We start from the raw sequence: 19,880 nt of genomic DNA on the forward strand, positions 1-19,880 counted from the left end.
AGAAACACTTTGTTGAAAGAGCAGAGATGAATATTAAAGCCTTGGAAACAGACTTTGTTTGCTAGGCCCCGAGTCATTTATTAAAATAATTTATGAAGAACTGCGCCCCCCTGTGGTAATTCTACTCCCTCAATTTTGGTACTACCTACCCCAATTTTCTTAGATGGACAAACGGTTCAAACTATTAACCAAGCCTCAGTCTGTAGCAGATAATATTACTCTTCAATCAATCAGTTTAAAATTCTTAATATAGAACACATTTGATACGTAACAAAAACGATGTGCTTTATGCTAAAGTAAATGAAACGGAGAGGACTGAAAACAACATTCAAATAATTCAAAACATTTAAAAAGTAAAGTGATTGTTAACATTAGTATTGCCCAACAATAATACTAGTCTTAGTAGTCTACAGTACACTAGGGCATTCACGAATAGTGATTTTTAGTATTCGAATTATTCGACCTCAAAGTATTCGAATAGTCGAATATTCGACAGGACTGGCCAAACTGTCAAATATTAAGTAAGCAAGAGGCAAACATTGTGAAAATAGCATGCTCACAACGCCTCACGTTGCGAGGCGTTGTGAGCATGTAGATCTGCTATTTTCACAATATTTATCTGCGGAACAGAGTCACATTAAATGTAATACCTACAATTCCAAGTGCTTGTCAGGGTGGGGGTCCCCAGTTCAAATATGTTTATTTTTGGGGGTCACAGCTAGCCTGCTTCCAGACCAGAGACCCCGCCCACTCTCAGAGTGGACTCTTTCTCTGGTCTGGAGCTTAGTACATGAATCGGTTTTTATTTTCGGCTGTCCAATGAGCGCGCAGGGTGGGGGTGGGGGTGGGGTGGGTCTAACGAATATCCAATCCGCGCAGCAGTTGAAACGATTCAAACGAAGTTCACACACACACACACACACACACAGGCAGGCTGAGGAAGGCACACACACACACACACACACACACACACACACACACACACACACGCACGAGCGCACTGATTTCACCAAGCTGTTTAATGTTGATTACAAGTTTCTGGTCGCAGTTCTGTGTGGAAGCAGTCACTGGCACAGACAGAGACACACACACAATCACACACACACTCCCCGACGGTGCGTCGCGTCCACCGTGCGTCTCGATCACCGTGCGTCGCGATCACTCGCGCGCGGACACGCGCGTGCACGCTCGCAAAAAAGTCCCCCGTAAATCGCTCAGAATGGAGCACAGTTTCAGACTAAAGCGTGAGCTGAGTCTGAAATCAGGCTAGGTCACAGTCTAAAAAGGTTTGAGAACCCCTGGTATAGAGCATTAACAAATTCATCCACCAGGGGCATTGACAGCTCATTGGTATAACTTCCTAACTACCCAAGCTTTATAAACTATATATTTTTTAATGATAAAAAAATCAAAATAAGCGAATATTCGACTTCGGTGAACAACGTCGAATAGTGACTTTGAATATTCGAATATTTGGTGAATGCCCTAGTCTACACATGAACTACCAACTGATACTGAGGGGTTGATCTAATCCAGCACTCTCAGAGATCAATACTGGTTTGGTTCACTACACAGCAACTGACCGAGACAGAATCCATTTGTCTCCATTAGAGCGAAAACTGACAGCCTTCTCTGTGTAGAACAAAGACAAAACGGTGCTTCTTCCTCTAATCTCAATGTAAGAAGTCACATCACGTGTGATATGTTTGTAACCTATGAATCTTTCTCCATTCACTTTCATTTAGTTTGGATTGTTTTTAGTATTCTACTGCATGTGTTTTCAGGCTGCAACGAATGCTTTCATAATTAGCCAGTAGCTATGCCCCTCCCAAAAAGCTTTTGTCCAATGCTAGCTTAGAATAACTTCCTGCTTGCCAAGGTTTGCCTTGGCAACAGCCTTGGCAAGCTGCCGGTTGCTGAGCTAGCATTGGACAAAAGATTTTAGGGGAGGGGCATAATAGTAAGGAAAAAAAAATTACTTTTCATTTTATATTATTATTATTGAAAAATATATGTATTTTATTCCCATTTTCGTGACGTAAGCGGCACATGTTTAAATCAAACCGATTCAGTCACTAAAACGTTATGTCGATAATTTTCTGTCAATGGATGGACTATTCATCTCCAATGTGTTGTATTGCAGGGTGTGAGGGATCCGTCAGGGGCCTCTATTGCCCTGTACACAGCAAAGCTCCACCACCCCAACAAGACTGGCAACCACGTGGTTCTCCAGGCTCTCTTCTACCTCCTGGACCGAGCTGTGGAGAGGTGAACAACACTGTCTGAAAACCCTTTTTAGAATGTTAACTCATTGACTGCTCTAACACGAGTTTCCAAAGTTATTCCTGTTGTTTGACGCCGCCACGCCTGAGTTTCCTGAGTTTTGGGCCGTTTTTGACAAAAGATTGATACAGTATATTTTGCATGTTTGACCCCCATATACCAACCCCATCTTTCAAACATGGCAGCCATGTTTGTTTACATTTGAAGAAAACACGATGGCTGCTATCTCATGAATGCCTGAACGGATTTTCCAAGTGGATTTCTTTGTTTGGAAGCTGTGCACGGCATGCACACACGTGGTGCATGATCTATGCATGGGCGTGCATGATCCGTGTACTGTGTACTATGAATTACATGGAAGTCTATGGAGGCTTGTGGCAGCGTGGCACTTTGGCAGCCATTTTTTAAATTGTATATGTTGTTTTGTTAATGGATAGAGAAGAACGCCCGCACACTGTTTATATGCTCCAAAAACTTACTTTTATTATAGGCAACTGCAACGTTTCGACTTCACGTCTTTTGCAGGCAAAAGTGCACTTTTGCCTGATGAAGTTCCCTTAATTCTTTGAGCTTTCTTTGAGCAGTACTACAGTATACTATACTCAAATAAATTCAAAAAAATTAAGGGAACAAAATGTTCCCTTAATCATTTCTTTGAGCAGTATATTTTGAGATGGGGTCGGCAGTCAAATACATATATCTTTAGGGGTTCTTGACTTTAAAATGTTTGAGCACCGCTGATCATAGAAACATAAGTTTTTCAGAAAACCTTTAGGCTTTAGAAGACACTTCTAGGTATTTTTCAGGTCTTCTAATGGGTTAAGCCTTGACATCTCCTCTACTCTGTCTTCACAGCTTTGAGACTCAGAGGAATGGCCTGGTGTTCATATACGACATGGCTGGGTCCAACTACACCAACTTTGAGCTGGACCTCAGCAAGAAGATCCTCAACTTACTCAAGGTTCAAAAACCAGGGCAGCCTTTCACACAGACGCAATATACAGATCCCTCTTAAAAAAAAATATATATATATATATATATATATATATATACATACATATATATGGGAATTTTCGGCATGTCACGCGACCTTGCGTTTATGCTTGAAGCAGATCAATTCTCCATGCAGATGCTGCTTCTCCCCCTCTGTCCAATCGGGTGAGTCGAAAGCGAACCATCGCAAGAGTCAGGAAGTGACAACTGGTTAGCTACGTGTGTTGTGTAGCTAGCTACGCAGCTCATGAAAATCAAAGATCCATATCTCAAAATATTATAATATTACAACGATGTATTACAACTCAAAACAAGGATTTATAATACAGAAATGTCAACCTTCAAGAGTTGCTTGAAGTCCAGCGTAAGTTTCCGCAGTCAGTGATGATTTGGGGTTTTAGAGGGATCTGTACATTAAAACTGCTAGTTTTAGTCCCTCTAATTGTGGACTAAATTATCAATGAATCACCTGTTAAAATGGAAACTAGTAATACACTTGTACACATGTACAACATGTGCACATTACATTCAACATAATTTATGTTGAATGGTTCAAACATCAGTAGTTTAGAGAGCACTGTTGTTTATATTCTTCAAGAGAATGAACGATTAATTTCACTTGAAGTTGCCAGTATTGCCAGTAGAACGATACAAATACTAGATCATCAGTATCACCAAATACAGGTTTTCATACGTGGTTTCATTCTCTGTTTTGTCCACCAGGGGGCGTTCCCAGCCAGGTTGAAGAAGGTTCTGATTGTTGGAGCCCCAGTTTGGTTCAGAGTTCCCTACAACCTCCTCAGTCTGCTGCTCAAAGAGAAACTCAGAGAGCGGGTGAGGAACCAAGGGGAGGAAGTGGCTAGAGGTCTCGTGTTTCGATTCACTGGCTTTTCTTATTTTCGCTTCCATAGGCCTAAACTTATTGAATGCTTTAACTATTGAAAAATAGTAGATCTACAAGCTCACAGCGCGGCACCGAGTGCCGCGCTGCGAGCTTGTATATCTGCTATTTTTGAAAAATTGTGAAAATTTGAATTTTTACCCGATTCTATATGTGTCTTTTGAATCCTTCTAAGGTTTTTTTAAAAACCTATGTTTCTGTGTCAGCAATCTGGCTAGCCATCGTCAAAGAAAAGGTCCTTTTCACTTAACTGGAGCTCAGTTAGTCTGTTCTTGAGAGACTACTATGTCAGTGGTTTACATGTGAAGGACCCCCAAAATGATATTTATTTGGCCACGGACCTGCATCTCAAAATATGTAGTTCCAGGGACCACCCAGAAGCAAAGTTTGAGTTGCAAACGTTCGCTTTAAAAATACATATTCAAAGATTTGCACACATTTTCATGACTTTTTCAAAAATAGCAGATCTACAAGCTTGCAGTGAGCGAGCTTGTATATGCTATTTTTCAATAGCTAAAGTATTCAATAATTCTAGGCCTAAATGGGTTATAGGCCGAGGTGCAATTGGCCTCTGTTGCCGAAGGTTACTTATTTCCCTTATAGCCTCTGTAAGGGAGCATTTATACATTTTGCGACATTATGTGGGGACTGCTTCCAAATATTTGTTTTGTGAAACTAAAACAGGATAATTAAAAAAACGTAATAATTTTAGGACTGACTAAATGATTATTTCACAATCATGATACTTTTTTTGCTTTTTAAAGCACTATTTTAATCCACATCTTCATAAAAGCTGTTTGGATGTATTTTATATTATTAGTGTACATAAGGTGTTATCAATATGTTTTTTTTTTTTATCCACTGTGGTAGTTACTTTATCCATCCTTGAGATTTGAGGAGAGGAATGGTGGTTCTGATGTAAGAAATCTATTGACAGTTAGCATCAGCAACATAGCAGTAGTAAGAACAACATACATAGTCTACATGTCTGACTATGTTGTTTATACAGGCGCTAAAGGAGCACTTCACCCATTTTTTTCTGCTTAATTTGTTGAGTCAAGTCATGCATTTTGAAGATTGTGGTAGACCAGTGGTTCTCAATCTGTTTTAGCTGCAGTACCCCCTTACACTGATTTAGCTGCAGTACCCCCTTACACTGATTTAGCTGCAGTACCCCCTTACACTGATTTAGCTGCAGTACCCCCTTACACTGATTTAGCTGCAGTACCCCCTTACACTGATTTAGCTGCAGTACCCCCTTACACTGATTTAGCTGCAGTACCCCCTTACACTGATTTAGCTGCAGTACCCCCTTACACTGATTTAGCTGCAGTACCCCCTTACACTGATTTAGCTGCAGTACCCCCTTACACTGATTTAGCTGCAGTACCCCCTTACACTGATTTAGCTGCAGTACCCCCTTACACTGATTTCCAAAGGCAAGTATCCCCTTCCCCTGACTACAGCAACATTGACATCAAAAGTCCAGTTCCAATGCCAATATGTTCAAAATAAAACCGCATAATTGCAATTTGCAAATAAACATTTCTTTCTATTCAATAACAGTTACTACTAGTCAAGTAATAGACGAATTTGGTTTAGAAATATACAGATGAGCTGGTTACACAAACTCGATCAATGTCTGTGTTTCATCATTAACCATAACAGTAAAATACACATTCCCATTTTCTAGTTTTTCTCATGTACCCCCTGCATTACCCCCGCTTACCCCTAAGGGTACACGTACCCTTAGAAACACTGAGTAGACAATGCAAACTGGCGTAATATAGGCACTGTTAGTGAACAGGAGAACTCTGTCAATATTGTACAGTGTGGATTGTATTGGTTCAACTGACTACAGTGACAATCAGTAATGATTGCACATCCATTTATTCTTTAACATTCTCCTCCCTCTGTCCCTTCCCATCTCCAGGTCCAGATGGTAAAAACGGCAGACCTGCGTCACCACCTGCCCAAGGACTGTCTCCCCCAACACCTTGGAGGCCTGTTGGTCCTGGATGCCCCCGGCAACCGAAACCAGCAGCTCCTGTCCGGGCAGAACGGCCGCACCATTGACCCCGTGGACGAGTTGGCGGTGGCGCGTGGAATCCCCGCCTTGCTGTCAGAAGACGGTATGTCCATACACCCCCCTGTGAGCCCCGCGGACGGGGCTGTGAAGCCCCAGGAGCTGCTGGCGCACGTGGGCCGGCTCCAGAGATCCGGGATCCACCAGGAGTATGACGAGATGCGGAGAGAGCCTCCGCCTGGAACCTTCCACGCCGCCCTGTGAGTCTCAAGGGCAGCGTAAACGTGAAACACTTTACAGCCTTGTAGAACAGTGGTTCTCAACCTGTGGGTCGGGACTCCCAGGGGGGTCGCCAAATTATTGTAGGGGGCCCCCAGATGATTAACTTAATGTGCGACATTGTTTTCTCACCCAACAGTAAACAAACTAACATACAGTTTAAGTGTATACTGTAAATGTTATATACACATTTCTAAAGTAACAATTTAAGGACTTGTTAATACCTCTAAAATGGCAAATTAAACATTTGCCAAATTGTCAGATATTAGAGGCAGAAATTGTGAAAATAGCCTACATGCTCACAACGCCGACGTCGTTGTACAACGCGTTTACGCTCGCGGTACGTCAGTACTGTCTCATTGAAACAAATGTATTTTAATGAGATTTCATCGCTCCCGTCGCTGGCATTGTGGATGAGCTGTAAGACACACACACCAATGTAAACATAAAAAGAAACAATATTAGAACAATGATTATCCTCATGTTAGAAACGTCATCGTTTTCCACTGTGTTCTCTGTATCTCAACGTAATGGACTACAATACAACAGAATAGTCTTCATGTTGAGGTCTAGTAGTCTCAAATCATGTATCATGTCTTAATTACATCTTTAAAGCAGAAGTGCGCGCACGACTCCAACTTGTTTCAACAATACGGACGGACACTATAAATGTGACACCTCCCTTACCCCCAGCATGCAACGCTGATGAAGGCTTAACGCCGAAACGCGTCCGTTTGTTGCTGCTCTGCAGCTTACCATGCCAATCTTATAAAATAAAAAAAGTGCCTTAAAAGGACGTTCCGTGAGTGCTGGTGTTCTCTTTGAGAATCTTCTTTGTAAAGTTAATTACATCTTTCACACCAGATGTCAGACGTGCGTTATACGTTTTTTTCAAACATATTGAACTTTCACTGTTTGCTTGTTTGTGTCCAGAGCTGTGTGCAATCAGGAGAGGAATCGTTATGGAGACGTGCTGTGCCTTGACCAGACAAGGGTTCGCTTGAAAGCCAGGAAGAACGAGGTCAGTTTCCACTAGAATTATTGAATGCTTTAACCGGTGAAAAATTGCAGATATACAAGCTCACAGCGCGGCACCGAGTGCCGCACTGCAAGCTTGTAGATCTGCTATTTTTGGAAAAAGTCGTGAAAATGTGTGCAAATCTTTGAATATATGTATTTTCAAAGCGAACGTTTGTAACTCGAATTTTGCTTCTGGGTGGTCCCTGGAACTAAATATTTTGAGATGGGGGTCCGTGGCCAAATAAATATAATTTTGGGGGTCCTTCACATGAAAAGGTTTGAGAACCACTGACATAGTAGTCTCTCAAGAACAGACTGACTCAGCTCCATTTAAGTGAAAAGGACCTTTTCTTTGACGATGGCTAGCCAGGTTGCTGACATAGAAACATAGGTTTTTCAAAAAATCTTAGAAGGATTCAAAAGACACTTATAGAATCGGGTCAAAAATCTAATTTTCACAATTTTTCAAAAATAGCAGATCTACAAGCTCGCTGTGAGCTTGTTTATCTGCTATTTTTCAATAGTTAAAGCATAAAATAATGTGAACCCGTTCTGAATGGGTTAATTCTTTGTAGATCAGTAGAACTCTGGCTTGTATAGCTACCTGACCTAGTTGATATGAGTGTAAATATGAGGGCTCATTGGATCCAGACTAGCGATGCGCACGCGTTGGTGCCCAGGGTCTGTAGGTTACGCTCCTTGGGACAATTGCTTCAGAAAAGCCGAGGTGCCAGAGAGAGAAGTGTTTCAGCAAATCTACCTAGTAACAATTCTGACCAATGATATTTTTTCGAAAGACCAATCATAGCTTTCCTTTTCATACGCCTTCTTGTGACATATTTGTTTTATATCCACCCCCTCCAAAGACTCCGCCCCCTATAGGAATCTGTGGTCTGCAGTCAGACCTGTCTCACTTTGAACCTTACATTATACAAAAATCCATGGACCAACTTTATTGCATAAGGTAGTTAAAATATGGGGAATTGATTGCAATAGTTATTTTAATTATCCGGTCTACCTTTTGGAAATTTTTACCATTGAACTAATAGAACCCGCTGAGATAAATTGAATCTTTACCTTCAGGTCAAAATTTGTGTCAAACCAAAAACAGGATTGTGTCAAAGGTCATGTCTTATGACTAGGGAGAGCAGGGGGCCAAAATACAACACTCCAATTGTATAAGTTATGTGTTCTTTTTTTTTTGCAAATACTTTTAAATTGGGGATAATTACTAGTAGAAGGTTTTATTTCTTGCAATTCTTGCAATAAGACCATTAAGCATAATGGAAGTTTTGAATCATTAAGTTATCATATCGGTAATATATATTTTTTAGTTATATCATGACTATAGAGCTATATAGAACCAAGGTTCTACCAAATTCAACATCGCTTTAAAAACACTGAATATGTTACATAACAATAAGAACAATGACTTTTCATTCCGAGGTCCCACCTATCACTCATATCAGTTAGGACTTAGGAATACCTGTTCTCGTATAGTTCCGCCTGCAAGTCTTGCAAAAGCAAGGTGGAACTTGCAGAGTTGAAGGAATGTGGTGTGGTTTCTATCCCAAGATGATCATCTTTCATTGTATTACACACGCTTTATTGTCAATCAGAAGCGACGTTGAATAGCCTGGATGTTAAAGCTTCATCTGTCTTTATTATGCAATTGTGTTTTCCCTTTAAAAAAAAAGGTTGGTCTTGGGTGTTTTTTTGTTACGTTTTTCTTTCTTTTTTCCTTTTTTACATCAATCAATTATTGACTGGCCTGGGTGGCCATGTGTAATAGATTAGAATATGTAATAGTTCCCTCTAGTGTGCACCTGATCACCTACTGGGATCAAGTGCATGCAAGTGTTTTTAATTATGTAATTAATGTATTAACACTGGTTAGGCTGGACCGTAGCAGTCCCAATAGCTCAACACATGTTGTCATCCACAGAAGTCAGACTATATCAACGCTAGCTTCATGGACGGCTACAAACAGAAGAACGCATACATTGGTACTCAAGGTACGAGATTAAACCTCATTCTATACAGGGCTGAGAGTAGAGCATGAAATGGATTACATTAATGTCAGGTCATTTCAAGAGGACAAGGAAATACTCATAGTAGTGGTGTCAAAAGTAATCGATTCAGCAATGCATTGCAATTAAATTCAATGCATCAATGAGACATAATCGATAATCGAAGTCTACAGTTAATTATAATATAATTATAATACTGTTTATAATAATACATATAATAAAATATGTTTTTCAGTATATCTGACTGCTTGTATTGACTGATGAAAAATGTGCCATGTTGTGCAGTAATCTAGAAATGCATCGTAGAGTAGAATCGAATCGTTACGAATCGTAATAGAATTGAATCGTGAGGGTAGTGCCAATGCACACCTCTAGGAAATGGACCCTTACATCATTTTATACATCTTGAAAGAATAGCTAACACTGTGCGCATAATGGGTAGTTGTAGAATTACAATGTTCAATGGACTGTGTAGTATTGTGGGAAAAGGTTATACTGGTACTAGTAACACACTTGGGTGTGTTTTCTACCCCAAATAGAAATACACTGGTTAACTCATTTAAACTATTTCCTGTAGGCCCACTGGAGAAGACCTACAATGACTTCTGGCGAATGACGTGGGAACAAAACGTATTGGTCATTGTCATGACAACCAGGTAAACAGTCTCTGACAATAAGCACAAACCCAATTTACTGTTCATTACTGAAGTAACCACATCAGATGTTATATATCTATGATACAGTATATATTACAACCGTTTTAAAACGTTGCTCTGAACTGAAGGCCATGTTTCAAGGCGGGGAAAAAAATATATTTATTATGAGAACGGTCACATCTTGTCTCTGTGTAACCTCTGTGTAACGTCTGTGTAACTTTTGCACACGGCTAACTCCTGTTTTTGCCTATGTTCTTAGCTGCTTCCCCTGCCGTTACTGTACTTGCACAATGTACAGTTGTATGAAACAACATTTAGCCGATCCAACCGATATGCCCATATCTCCATGTACATGGATCTCCATATATGGGTATCAGGGATCTCCATATATGAGTAACTGATCAGATATTTAATTGCGACTGTAGGTCGCAAGTTTAGTATGTGAACGGTCACAGCGTGTCCATATGTATGTATGTATATGTTACAGGATGTTTGAGTAACTCAGGACGTTCTATGTAAGAGCGCTTGTTTTGTCGTTCACCACACACCAATCACCACCAGGTGGCGACGACAGCCATTCAATAGTGAAGGCGCTGACGTCACTCGTTTGCGACTATATTTGCGACTTTATTTACTAGCCTAGCCTAGCCTAGCCTAGCCTAGCCTAGCTTAGCCATTAGCTCCATTGTAGTCACTTGGACAGGGCGTTTATCGTGGGCTTGCCCAGGCCTTATGGCCTGGGCATAAATATAACGATTGCATTCACCACGGCTTCGTAACTCGCGCGGCGCTCCGCCGGCCGCGCGGCCCTGGCCCGCTCTTCGCGGCCACTCGCACCTGCGGTGCTCGGGGGCGAAGAGCAGGACCAAGGTCCGCTGGCCTGCGCGCCGCTTGCGATGTCGTGGACAATCGAGCGGCTCCGCTCCGCCCCGTGCTGCACGACGAGTGCTCCGTTTCTCGACCGTCCTGTTTCTCTAACAAACCGTGACATATATATCTCTGTCACGTCTGGTTCTCTGTGGTTCTATGGGTTTGTCGCTCTGACATCACGTTCTGGCTTCACTGTGATGTCCCACTAACTGAATCCCTTTTATGCCCATATATGGAGTTCCCTGATGTCATCAATAATAAGCCCATATCTAACAGGACTTCATATGGGAATGCCCATATATGGAGGCCACATCGGCCACATATGTACCACACTAACGGCTGGTTCTACAGACAGGGATCTCCATGTATGGGCATAAAAGGGTATGAAGTCAGATGCCATAGACATTATAGGACTTTCACATAATGAATAACTGAGTAAGCATGTTTGGGCTCTCACAGCATTTCTCCTTATACAGTACATGGATCTCTATATATGGGTACCAGGGGTCTCCATATATGGGTAACTGATCCGATATACATCACTGGCCAGATCCGTCCTGTGCTAATTCCGTCCTGCGTGACCTCGCCCTCTGCACGTCGCTTTTTGCCCTTAGGCGTCTTACTGGTATATGTAAGCCATTTACCATGAGAGGGAGTGGGTTGTTGGCTGATTTACCACTGTTTCAGGGTTGTGGCACGAGGCGAAGTGCCCTCGAATGGTAAATTGCTTTACTACCACTTCTACCATATAAATGAAAGAAAACACAGTTGTAACTTGCATTGATCTTGGAAATGTTACAACTGCAACACAACAGTGGGCGGGGTCCATGAGCCAACTCAAGGTTGTTGACTGATTTACCACTGTTTTAAGCCAATCAGAATCCAGTATCTGAACATGTGACCACAAAAAGTGGTAGAAATATACTGTATATATATTTGTGCGTGTGTGTGTGTGTGTTTCAGGACAGATGAGGGTGGCAGAAGGAAGTGTGGTCAGTATTGGCCCCTGGAGGAAGGGGGACAGGAGGTGTATGGACACATTGCCGTGGTCAACCAGAGGGTGGAGCACCACTCCCATTACAACCACACCAGCCTGGAGCTGCACAACACTGAGGTAGCGCCACCCTGACCAAGGGCCACTATTTGACCCTTTGCATGTGCAACAAGCCGTCTCTGGGTTGACAACTGCTCGACTTTTCTGCACGCGCAAGAACTAAGAAAAAGAGTTGGGCGGTGGACTTCTGCATTCAGCTTAACCCTCTATACAGGGGCGCTCGGGTGGCGCAGTGGTAAAGTCCCCCGAATCCCCTGTGGTGCAACCGGCTATGTCGGGCTATGTCTGTGCAAACAAAATTGGTCGGTGTTCGGGGGAGGGAAGCCGGGCGGGGAGGGTGATACTGGTCATTGCATGTATTCCTACGGGCTGGGGCAGCACCTGTCAGCAGGGAGTGTTGGGCAGGAGGAGTAGGACGAAGGCTCTACGTCCTCCTGGTGGGGTCTCCTCACTGGCAGATGAGTCAGTAGGATACAACAGCAGTGACAACACAGAAATGTGTATGGGGAGGAATGAATTGGTATAACGACTAAATTAGGGCGAAAAAGGGGTAAAAATAATTGGCTAAAAACCCTCTGGGACTCAAATTATTAAAAAAAAGAAAAGAAAAGAAAAACCCTCTATACAGCGATACCCAACTTCTGGGCTGGGGCCTCGGGTGGGCCGTGAGGGTATTAGGGCAAGTGGAGCCCCAAATAACAAGTTTACCGAGTTGGCCTTTAAATTCTTTTTTTTTTTTTTTTTTTTTTAATGCACTCCATACTTTCGTGATCGCAAAATGCATGTTTGACTCCCAGAACAACTCTTATCTTTCAAACATGGCAGCATTTGAAGAAAACACTATAGCCTCTATCTCATGAATGCCTAAACAGATTGAATGAAAGCTGTGAATGGCATGCACGTGTGGTGCATGATCCGTGCACCATCATGCACATTAAAAGGTAAGAACATGGTGGCATGTAATATTCAAGGAGTAGTTCACCCCCCAAATGACTTTTTTTTCTATTGATAACTCATGCCATGGAGACTTGAGTTCAATAATATTTTTTTTTGTATTTGTCAAAAATGTGATTATAGTAAATGTACCACCATTGATTCTGGATGGAGACCTGAATACATGGCACTGGATCGGGAAACTGTCAGGGTCCATTTTTGTTTGTTTTTTTTGTCTTAGGAATGCGACAAAAAACAAAAACATTATTGTACTCAAGTCTCCATGGCATTAGTAATCAATAGAAAAAAGTAATTTTGGGGGTGAACTATTCCTTTAAAGTCGCTTTGTAATCCTGTTAAACACACATTATTATTATTATTATTATTTGTAAGTAATGGTATTTTTTCTGGGCCCTGATCCAGAAAAGGTTGGGAATCTCTAGTGTCTAGTCTATAACTGTTGAGCCACCACCAGGCACAGAGTGTGAAATTATTGCAATGATGCTGTCTGAGTTGTTCACTGTTTGTAAATGTGCCCACCAGATGGCGTTGCGGCTCAAGTATGAACACTTCTAGATCCTTTCTTATTGTGTGTGTGTGTGTGTGTGTGTGTGTGTGTGTGTGTGTGTGTGTGTGTGTGTGTGTGTGTGTGTGTGTGTGTGTGTGTGTGTGTGTGTGTGTGTGTGTGTGTGTGTGTGTGTGTGTGTGTGTGTGTGTGTGTGTGTGTGTGTGTGTGTGTGTGTGTGTGTGTGTGTTGCTTACCAGTGGCAATCTCTTTGTGCACAGTGCAAGCTGACTAAGGAAGTTTAGCCTGGGATCCAGCCTGATTCGCTACGTTCGCTTGTTTTCGGTGGAGATGACGGAGGTGCGCCGTCTCAGGCGGCCTTGATCCACGTGAGACACCGCCGAGCGAGTGGTAGCGAGTTGCCGTGTTGAGCATTGCGAAGGTCGAATGAGCTGACTCAGCACCGTCCGAGTTATGTCACGATATGGACAGAATAGTAAATCTTCGTCCCACCAACTTTCGGCACTACCTCTGGTTCAGCCAATCACAAGCTTCCGTGGGCAGGTCTTAACTGGAACCTGATACACGCGTCTGGCCAGGTTCCATTTGACTCGTATTTCCATTACGTTGGCAAGTCAGGAAGTGACTCGAGTTTTACAGGGGACAACACCGGTCCCGCCCCCTCCATAGACCAATCAGAAGCCACACGTCGTTTTCACTCATTTGGGCACAGAGATGGGAGGCTTTCCAGACCGTAAAGCGGAACGAGAAAAACTAAACGCCGAACGAAGTAAGCAGACTGGATCCCAGGCTAATGGTATTCACTAAAATATGCCTCATGGTGATGTCCTCCTTTCCACCTAACTAGAATCCCAATATTTTGTGTTGTACTTCAAAACACTATTTTTTTATACAGATTTTCTCCCAAACTCACACACATTGCTGCACATTATCTCTGGAGTCATGTATCTTACAGAGTTTAGATGTATTCATATCGATTGGCTATAGTTGGCTCCAGATTATATGGATGGCTATAGTTGGCTCCAGGTTTGTGGGAACTGCTGAAATGCTACTGTAGTTTATGAAATGTTTGACAAAACAGCGCAAACATTCTTTGTACAGGACACAAGGCCTACATTCCACAGTGCTATATAAGCTATTTGGGAGAGCTGGTTCAAGGAGTTAAAGCTACAATCTGGGACTTATTTCAATGAATAAATAATTATTATTTTCTTACAATATAAGAAGCACATCTGTCCCTCTCTGTTACTATGCCTGTCTATAAGCTGTCTGTTTTTGTCTATCCTTCTCTCTTTCGATCTGTGTGTGTGTGTGTGTGTGTGAGCAGACGTGTGAGCAGAGACAGGTGAGTCACTTCCAGTACCTGAGCTGGCCAGACTACGGTGTTCCCTCTTCGGCTATAGCACTCTTGGATTTCCTTGGAGCCGTTAAGAGACAGCAGAAGAAGGTGGTTAAGAGTCTGGGTCCTCAGTGGACAGGACACCCCATGGGACCCCCCATGGTGGTCCACTGCAGCGCAGGAATAGGCAGAACAGGTGAGAGTTTTCTAAGATTAGGAATGGGATTGTTAAAGCCACCCTCCAGCCAATTTTACTATCTAATTTCCTCCCTAATTTTCTCACCAAATCTTGTTTTGTTTTAAAATCGTACAATATACCGCTATGCCAGCCAGGCTGGACTAGGTCGATTCTAACCTCGCATCACCAGACTTTCCACCTCGGAGGAAAGTCTCGTATTTGTTTTAAACAGGCCGTGTGATTCGGTCTAGGCGTGGCCTAAAGCTAGCCTTACACCTAACAACTCTGACAAGATTTCTCAGTCGTAATAAAATCGAGGCGAGTCGCGGCGCGCTCCCGTGATTCGGTTGTTACTTGTTAAATGTGAGGTACTGGTCTGACTCGATTTTACCCCGACTTGAGACCCTGATTCTGTTACGAGAATATCAAACTGGTTTGATATTTTCACAAATCGGGGCTGAGTCTGAATGAGTACAATGACGTAACAACCAAAACAGAACGCTTTGAGCCAAAACAAAGCCATTCATTCTCCAAGACACTGAGCTGCCAGACTGGTCGACTCGCCACTAGTAGCTGTTGGTGCGGCTACGCCAGCCCTTTATTTCACCGCGTATCATAATAAACATTAAACTCACACAACTTCTTGGGAGCTTTAATATGGTTAATATATTTCAGAATATCTGCTGTATAGATGCTGGCTGTAACTGATAATCATAATGACAGAATAGGGGACCTCACATATTATACATCCGGGCGGGTAATGGATACAATAATTAGCTTTTGGCTTCACCGTAAGGTAAAATTAATAAGCATTATTTGATACTCACAGAGATATGGTCCTTCCATTCATATTAAGACTCTGATGTTTGCATCAATACTGATAAGCCCCTGTTTTGTCTCCTAGGTACCTTCTGTGCGTTGGACATATGTCTGGCCCAGCTGCAGGACAGTGGGACACTAAACGTATGTCAGACAGTCAGACGCATGCGGACCCAGCGTGCCTTCAGCATCCAGACACCTGACCAATACTACTTCTGTCACACTGCCATCCTAGAGCATGCCCAGCGGCAGTCACTGCTCTCACCCAATCAGTGAGCTTCTCCACCACCTCCCTCCATCTCCCATGGCGAATCCGCGAGCTCTGAAACGTGTCCTGCAGCCAGTCGTGAAATTCCCCTCATCTCCATGCCCTATGTGACCAATCAGCAGTGAACTTTCTGATCCTGCTGTCCTAGCCAATCCGTGAGTCCAAAGCACAACTTGACCTGTTAACCCTCCCACTCCCAATCCACACTCCGAGTCCCTTCTGCTATGACCAATCAACGAGACTTGTGAACATGTGTCGTCACAGAAGAAGTCTCTTCTCCTTCAGTCCTCAAGACAGGACAGAACAATGAGAAAATGCTTCCGAATATTCTGCCTTACAGAGCCTAAGAGCAGTCACTTTCTGAACATTTAAACATAATATTATGTATGACTTAGGAAACACAGAGTAGATGTTGCTGTTTGCCTTAGGACTTTAGAGATGTACCAATGTTACCAAATAGACCCGTAAAAGGTCCATGTGGTTACATTTGTACACTCTTGAGTGAAATTAACACTGAGGATGGTACCATGTAGGATACAAAAGTGTCATTCCATTGTTGTCTGCCAGTGGTGTGAAAGTTCTCTGTATTTACTCTCTGTCAGCCTGTTATTCATGATGGGACGGACAAGACTGCCTTTCTTTTTTAGATTAGGTTAAGTGATAATGAATGTAGTGTTCATTAGCTTTTCGTTCAGTAATCTTCTGCTTTCAATTGAGATTTGGGATATGAAATGTGTGAATGAGGGAATGTGTTGCTGAGACACCCCCCACCCCACCACAACACACACTGCAACCATTTTCTGCCATTGGTAATTATGAGTTTCCTCCTAATATTTTGGGACAAAAAATGCCTGATGTTGGCAATTTTAAAGTTTGTATCTTAATGTGTAGAAAATATGTAGCTGCATAATTATAGCTGAAAAGGTACAACTGAATATGTGTCTGGATAACATGGTCACAATGACTTTGCTGGGGGGGGGGCAACCTTCTAAATGAAGTGAAAAGTTCCAATATTGCCAATATGCCAAACTTCTATGGTTATTCATTGTGAAAAGTTGTCATATACAGCTCTATTTGAGTAGTTGTGCACACCTATAAAATATTCAGTTTAAAAAGCTGTGCATTTAGCTTTGCTCTTATCTTGAACACTCCAAACAGATCTCAGACCTGCTCTGAATGTATTAACTATGCCCTACACTCCATCTACTCTGTAACATTCTGACACATATTTCAGAACTTCTCAGATCGTAGATGGAACCTCATAAGTTTAAGCTCACAACAATTCCCCTGTCTGCTCTAAAGACCTCACCTGAAAAGTGCAATAGACTTTATTATGATGATTTCACCCAGTCATGTGTATGCTCTTAGAGACCACCACTTTCACTGTGCTTTTGAGTTTAGTTACCATGGTGAAACTAACGGCATCAAAGCAGTAATTCTTCAGGCCTGTCATGTGATACTGGGGTAACTTGTTATCGATTTGTAACACACACACAAACACACACCATAGAAAAGTACATAAGTGACAGTTTTGGACTTGAAAGTTTGTCTTTAGCTTTGTTTGGGCAAAGCAGTATGGATTTAGGATAAATAAATGTTAATGATACTCAGTGTCTCCCACAAGTCCCCTATATTGTTCCACCTACTGTATACTAAGGCACTTAAGTCACAAATAGTGTGCAAGCCAAGGTGTTGTTACTTCTATGCTGTCTCCTGTGTATAAAGGGAAGGTGTGTGTGTGTGTGTGTGTGTGTGTGTGTGTGTGTGTGTGTGTGTGTGTGTGTGTGTGTGTGTGTGTGTGTGTGTGTGTGTGTGTGTGTGTGTGTGTGTGTGTGTGTGTGTGTGTGTGTGTGTGTGTGTGTGTGTGTGTGTGTGTGTGTGTTGTCGCTGGGTGTTTTTGACTACAGAATTCATATTGAATTTTCTTGTAGTGAAGCTTTGTTTATTGTTTTTTAAGTCTACCATCCTCTGATTTTATTAGAAATACTGTTTTCAAACAAAACACAAAAAGTGCCCTATTTTATTTTTATATTGTATTCAAATTGGCTCTGTTTTCATACAGTTATTATTCAGCCTATACAGCTATCAACATTAATTTTGTAATATTTTGTTCTGTTATAACCTGTTTATCACTAGTATGATTTATTATGATTGAATCAAGATATACTGAATTAAAGACCAACTTACGTCAATGTATGCGTATGTTAAGGCTTTCTTTTTGACTTACCTGTTTTTTGATTTCCAGTTTACTGACACACGGAAGCAGCAATTTAATCTCATTCGAGTTGATTGTTTACTCCACATTCAAAATGTGAACTGTACAGCATTTTGAATGACAGTGATTAATGCCATTGATATAATTTGGCAAAAGTGTAATGGTGTTGTATAAGTACAAGAAAGCAGAAAGAGGGTAACAACATATGACTCAAGCCAGGAAATGAACTGGGGAGGTTTCTGTCTATTGTTTGCATGTTGTCAAAAGCATATAGCCTACATACATACATACACAAAGCTTTCTGTTGTTAAGATTCTAACAAAATTAATGAGCTACTAGCTGCATCCAAATTCCACTTGCCAGCTCAATAGATTCTTTTTTAGATAAAATGTGGTTTGCCCCCATGCAGCCCTCCATCTAATAGTTGGTTTACCTGCCATAATGAATGGAGGAGGGGTAGACAGACTTGCCACCTATAGCCACAGCCAAACAAGAATTCACTGCATGATGTGACCACTCCTGTTTACACGTGTCACTGGAAGAAAAAACGTTGATACTGTTTAAACTGAAAAGCTGGGTGCAAACTTCTTCAAAGACAGGCTAGAGACAACAAGACAAACCCTGTTATTTCAAGGGAGACATATGGACCACAATATAATTCTTCAGTGCAAACGAATGACCGTTTGTTACATTGTAACTCTAATTCTGCCATGCGCTCATGAAACACAGATACTTTACATAGACTGTGGGACAGACCACCACAGCCAAAATGAGTGGTCTCATGGAAAAAAAATGGAATATGCATTACCACGACCTGAAATGAGCCGACAGTTAGTTGTAACATTGCACCAGTAAAAGCTTTCTGGGAGACAGTCGTCAGTCGGTCTGTTGGCATTCCTTAATGTAGTGCTGCTTGTAATAATGAGCTAATAGTCATCGCATAAAAGATGACTAATAATGATTATTATTATAGTACCAAGTTAATTTTGTACTGCAGTCCAGATAAGATCACTTGGACCAGCCTGCTGTCTTTCTCAGTTTAAGTTCCTTTATACATTCTTTCTGTGTTTCTTAATTATTCTGTTTGATTACATTAATTGTAATTCAAACTTTACCTTCGATATTTATTTTGTTTATTTAAAATGTATTTGTGTTCAGACAGGATTGACAATAGAAACACAAATGGTATCGTTCCACTGTGAGAGAACTGTAACTAATGTAGGCCTATAGGTACAGAATTACAACTGATAATAACACAAGTTCATCTGAACACGGTGTAACAAATACACACAAATTCCTCTAATCCACCTAACCTGAACACAATGACAAACACATTTCCTCTTACTACACCTGTACACCTGACCTAAACACAATGTAATAAACACAAAATTACCTCTAATTACAACTGTTCACAACATAATAAACACAAAAATGACCTAAGCAGCCTACACCTGTCACCTGAACAAAATTAAACAAACACCAACACATAA

At 41.7% G+C, this 19,880-nt stretch overlaps 1 protein-coding gene across 1 annotated transcript in view; it reads left to right on the top strand.

The window, feature by feature from the left end:
- ptpn9a (protein tyrosine phosphatase non-receptor type 9a) overlaps nt 1-17,899 on the top strand; it is a 46,118-nt gene extending 28,219 nt beyond the window's left edge. The window contains exons 4-13 of the mRNA XM_080736626.1: nt 2,144-2,268; nt 3,139-3,244; nt 4,000-4,110; nt 6,111-6,463; nt 7,416-7,503; nt 9,448-9,517; nt 10,110-10,188; nt 12,022-12,172; nt 14,899-15,106; nt 15,993-17,899. Of these exons, the coding sequence (XP_080592752.1) occupies nt 2,144-2,268; nt 3,139-3,244; nt 4,000-4,110; nt 6,111-6,463; nt 7,416-7,503; nt 9,448-9,517; nt 10,110-10,188; nt 12,022-12,172; nt 14,899-15,106; nt 15,993-16,183 (1,482 nt within the window). The 3' untranslated portion in view covers nt 16,184-17,899. The remainder of the gene's footprint in view (nt 1-2,143; nt 2,269-3,138; nt 3,245-3,999; nt 4,111-6,110; nt 6,464-7,415; nt 7,504-9,447; nt 9,518-10,109; nt 10,189-12,021; nt 12,173-14,898; nt 15,107-15,992) is intronic.
- The last annotated feature ends 1,981 nt before the right edge of the window (nt 17,900-19,880 follow it).

Source organism: Nannobrachium achirus (assembly GCF_963921795.1).
Source record: "Nannobrachium achirus genome assembly, chromosome: 11".
NCBI classification, from domain to species: domain Eukaryota; kingdom Metazoa; phylum Chordata; class Actinopteri; order Myctophiformes; family Myctophidae; genus Nannobrachium; species Nannobrachium achirus.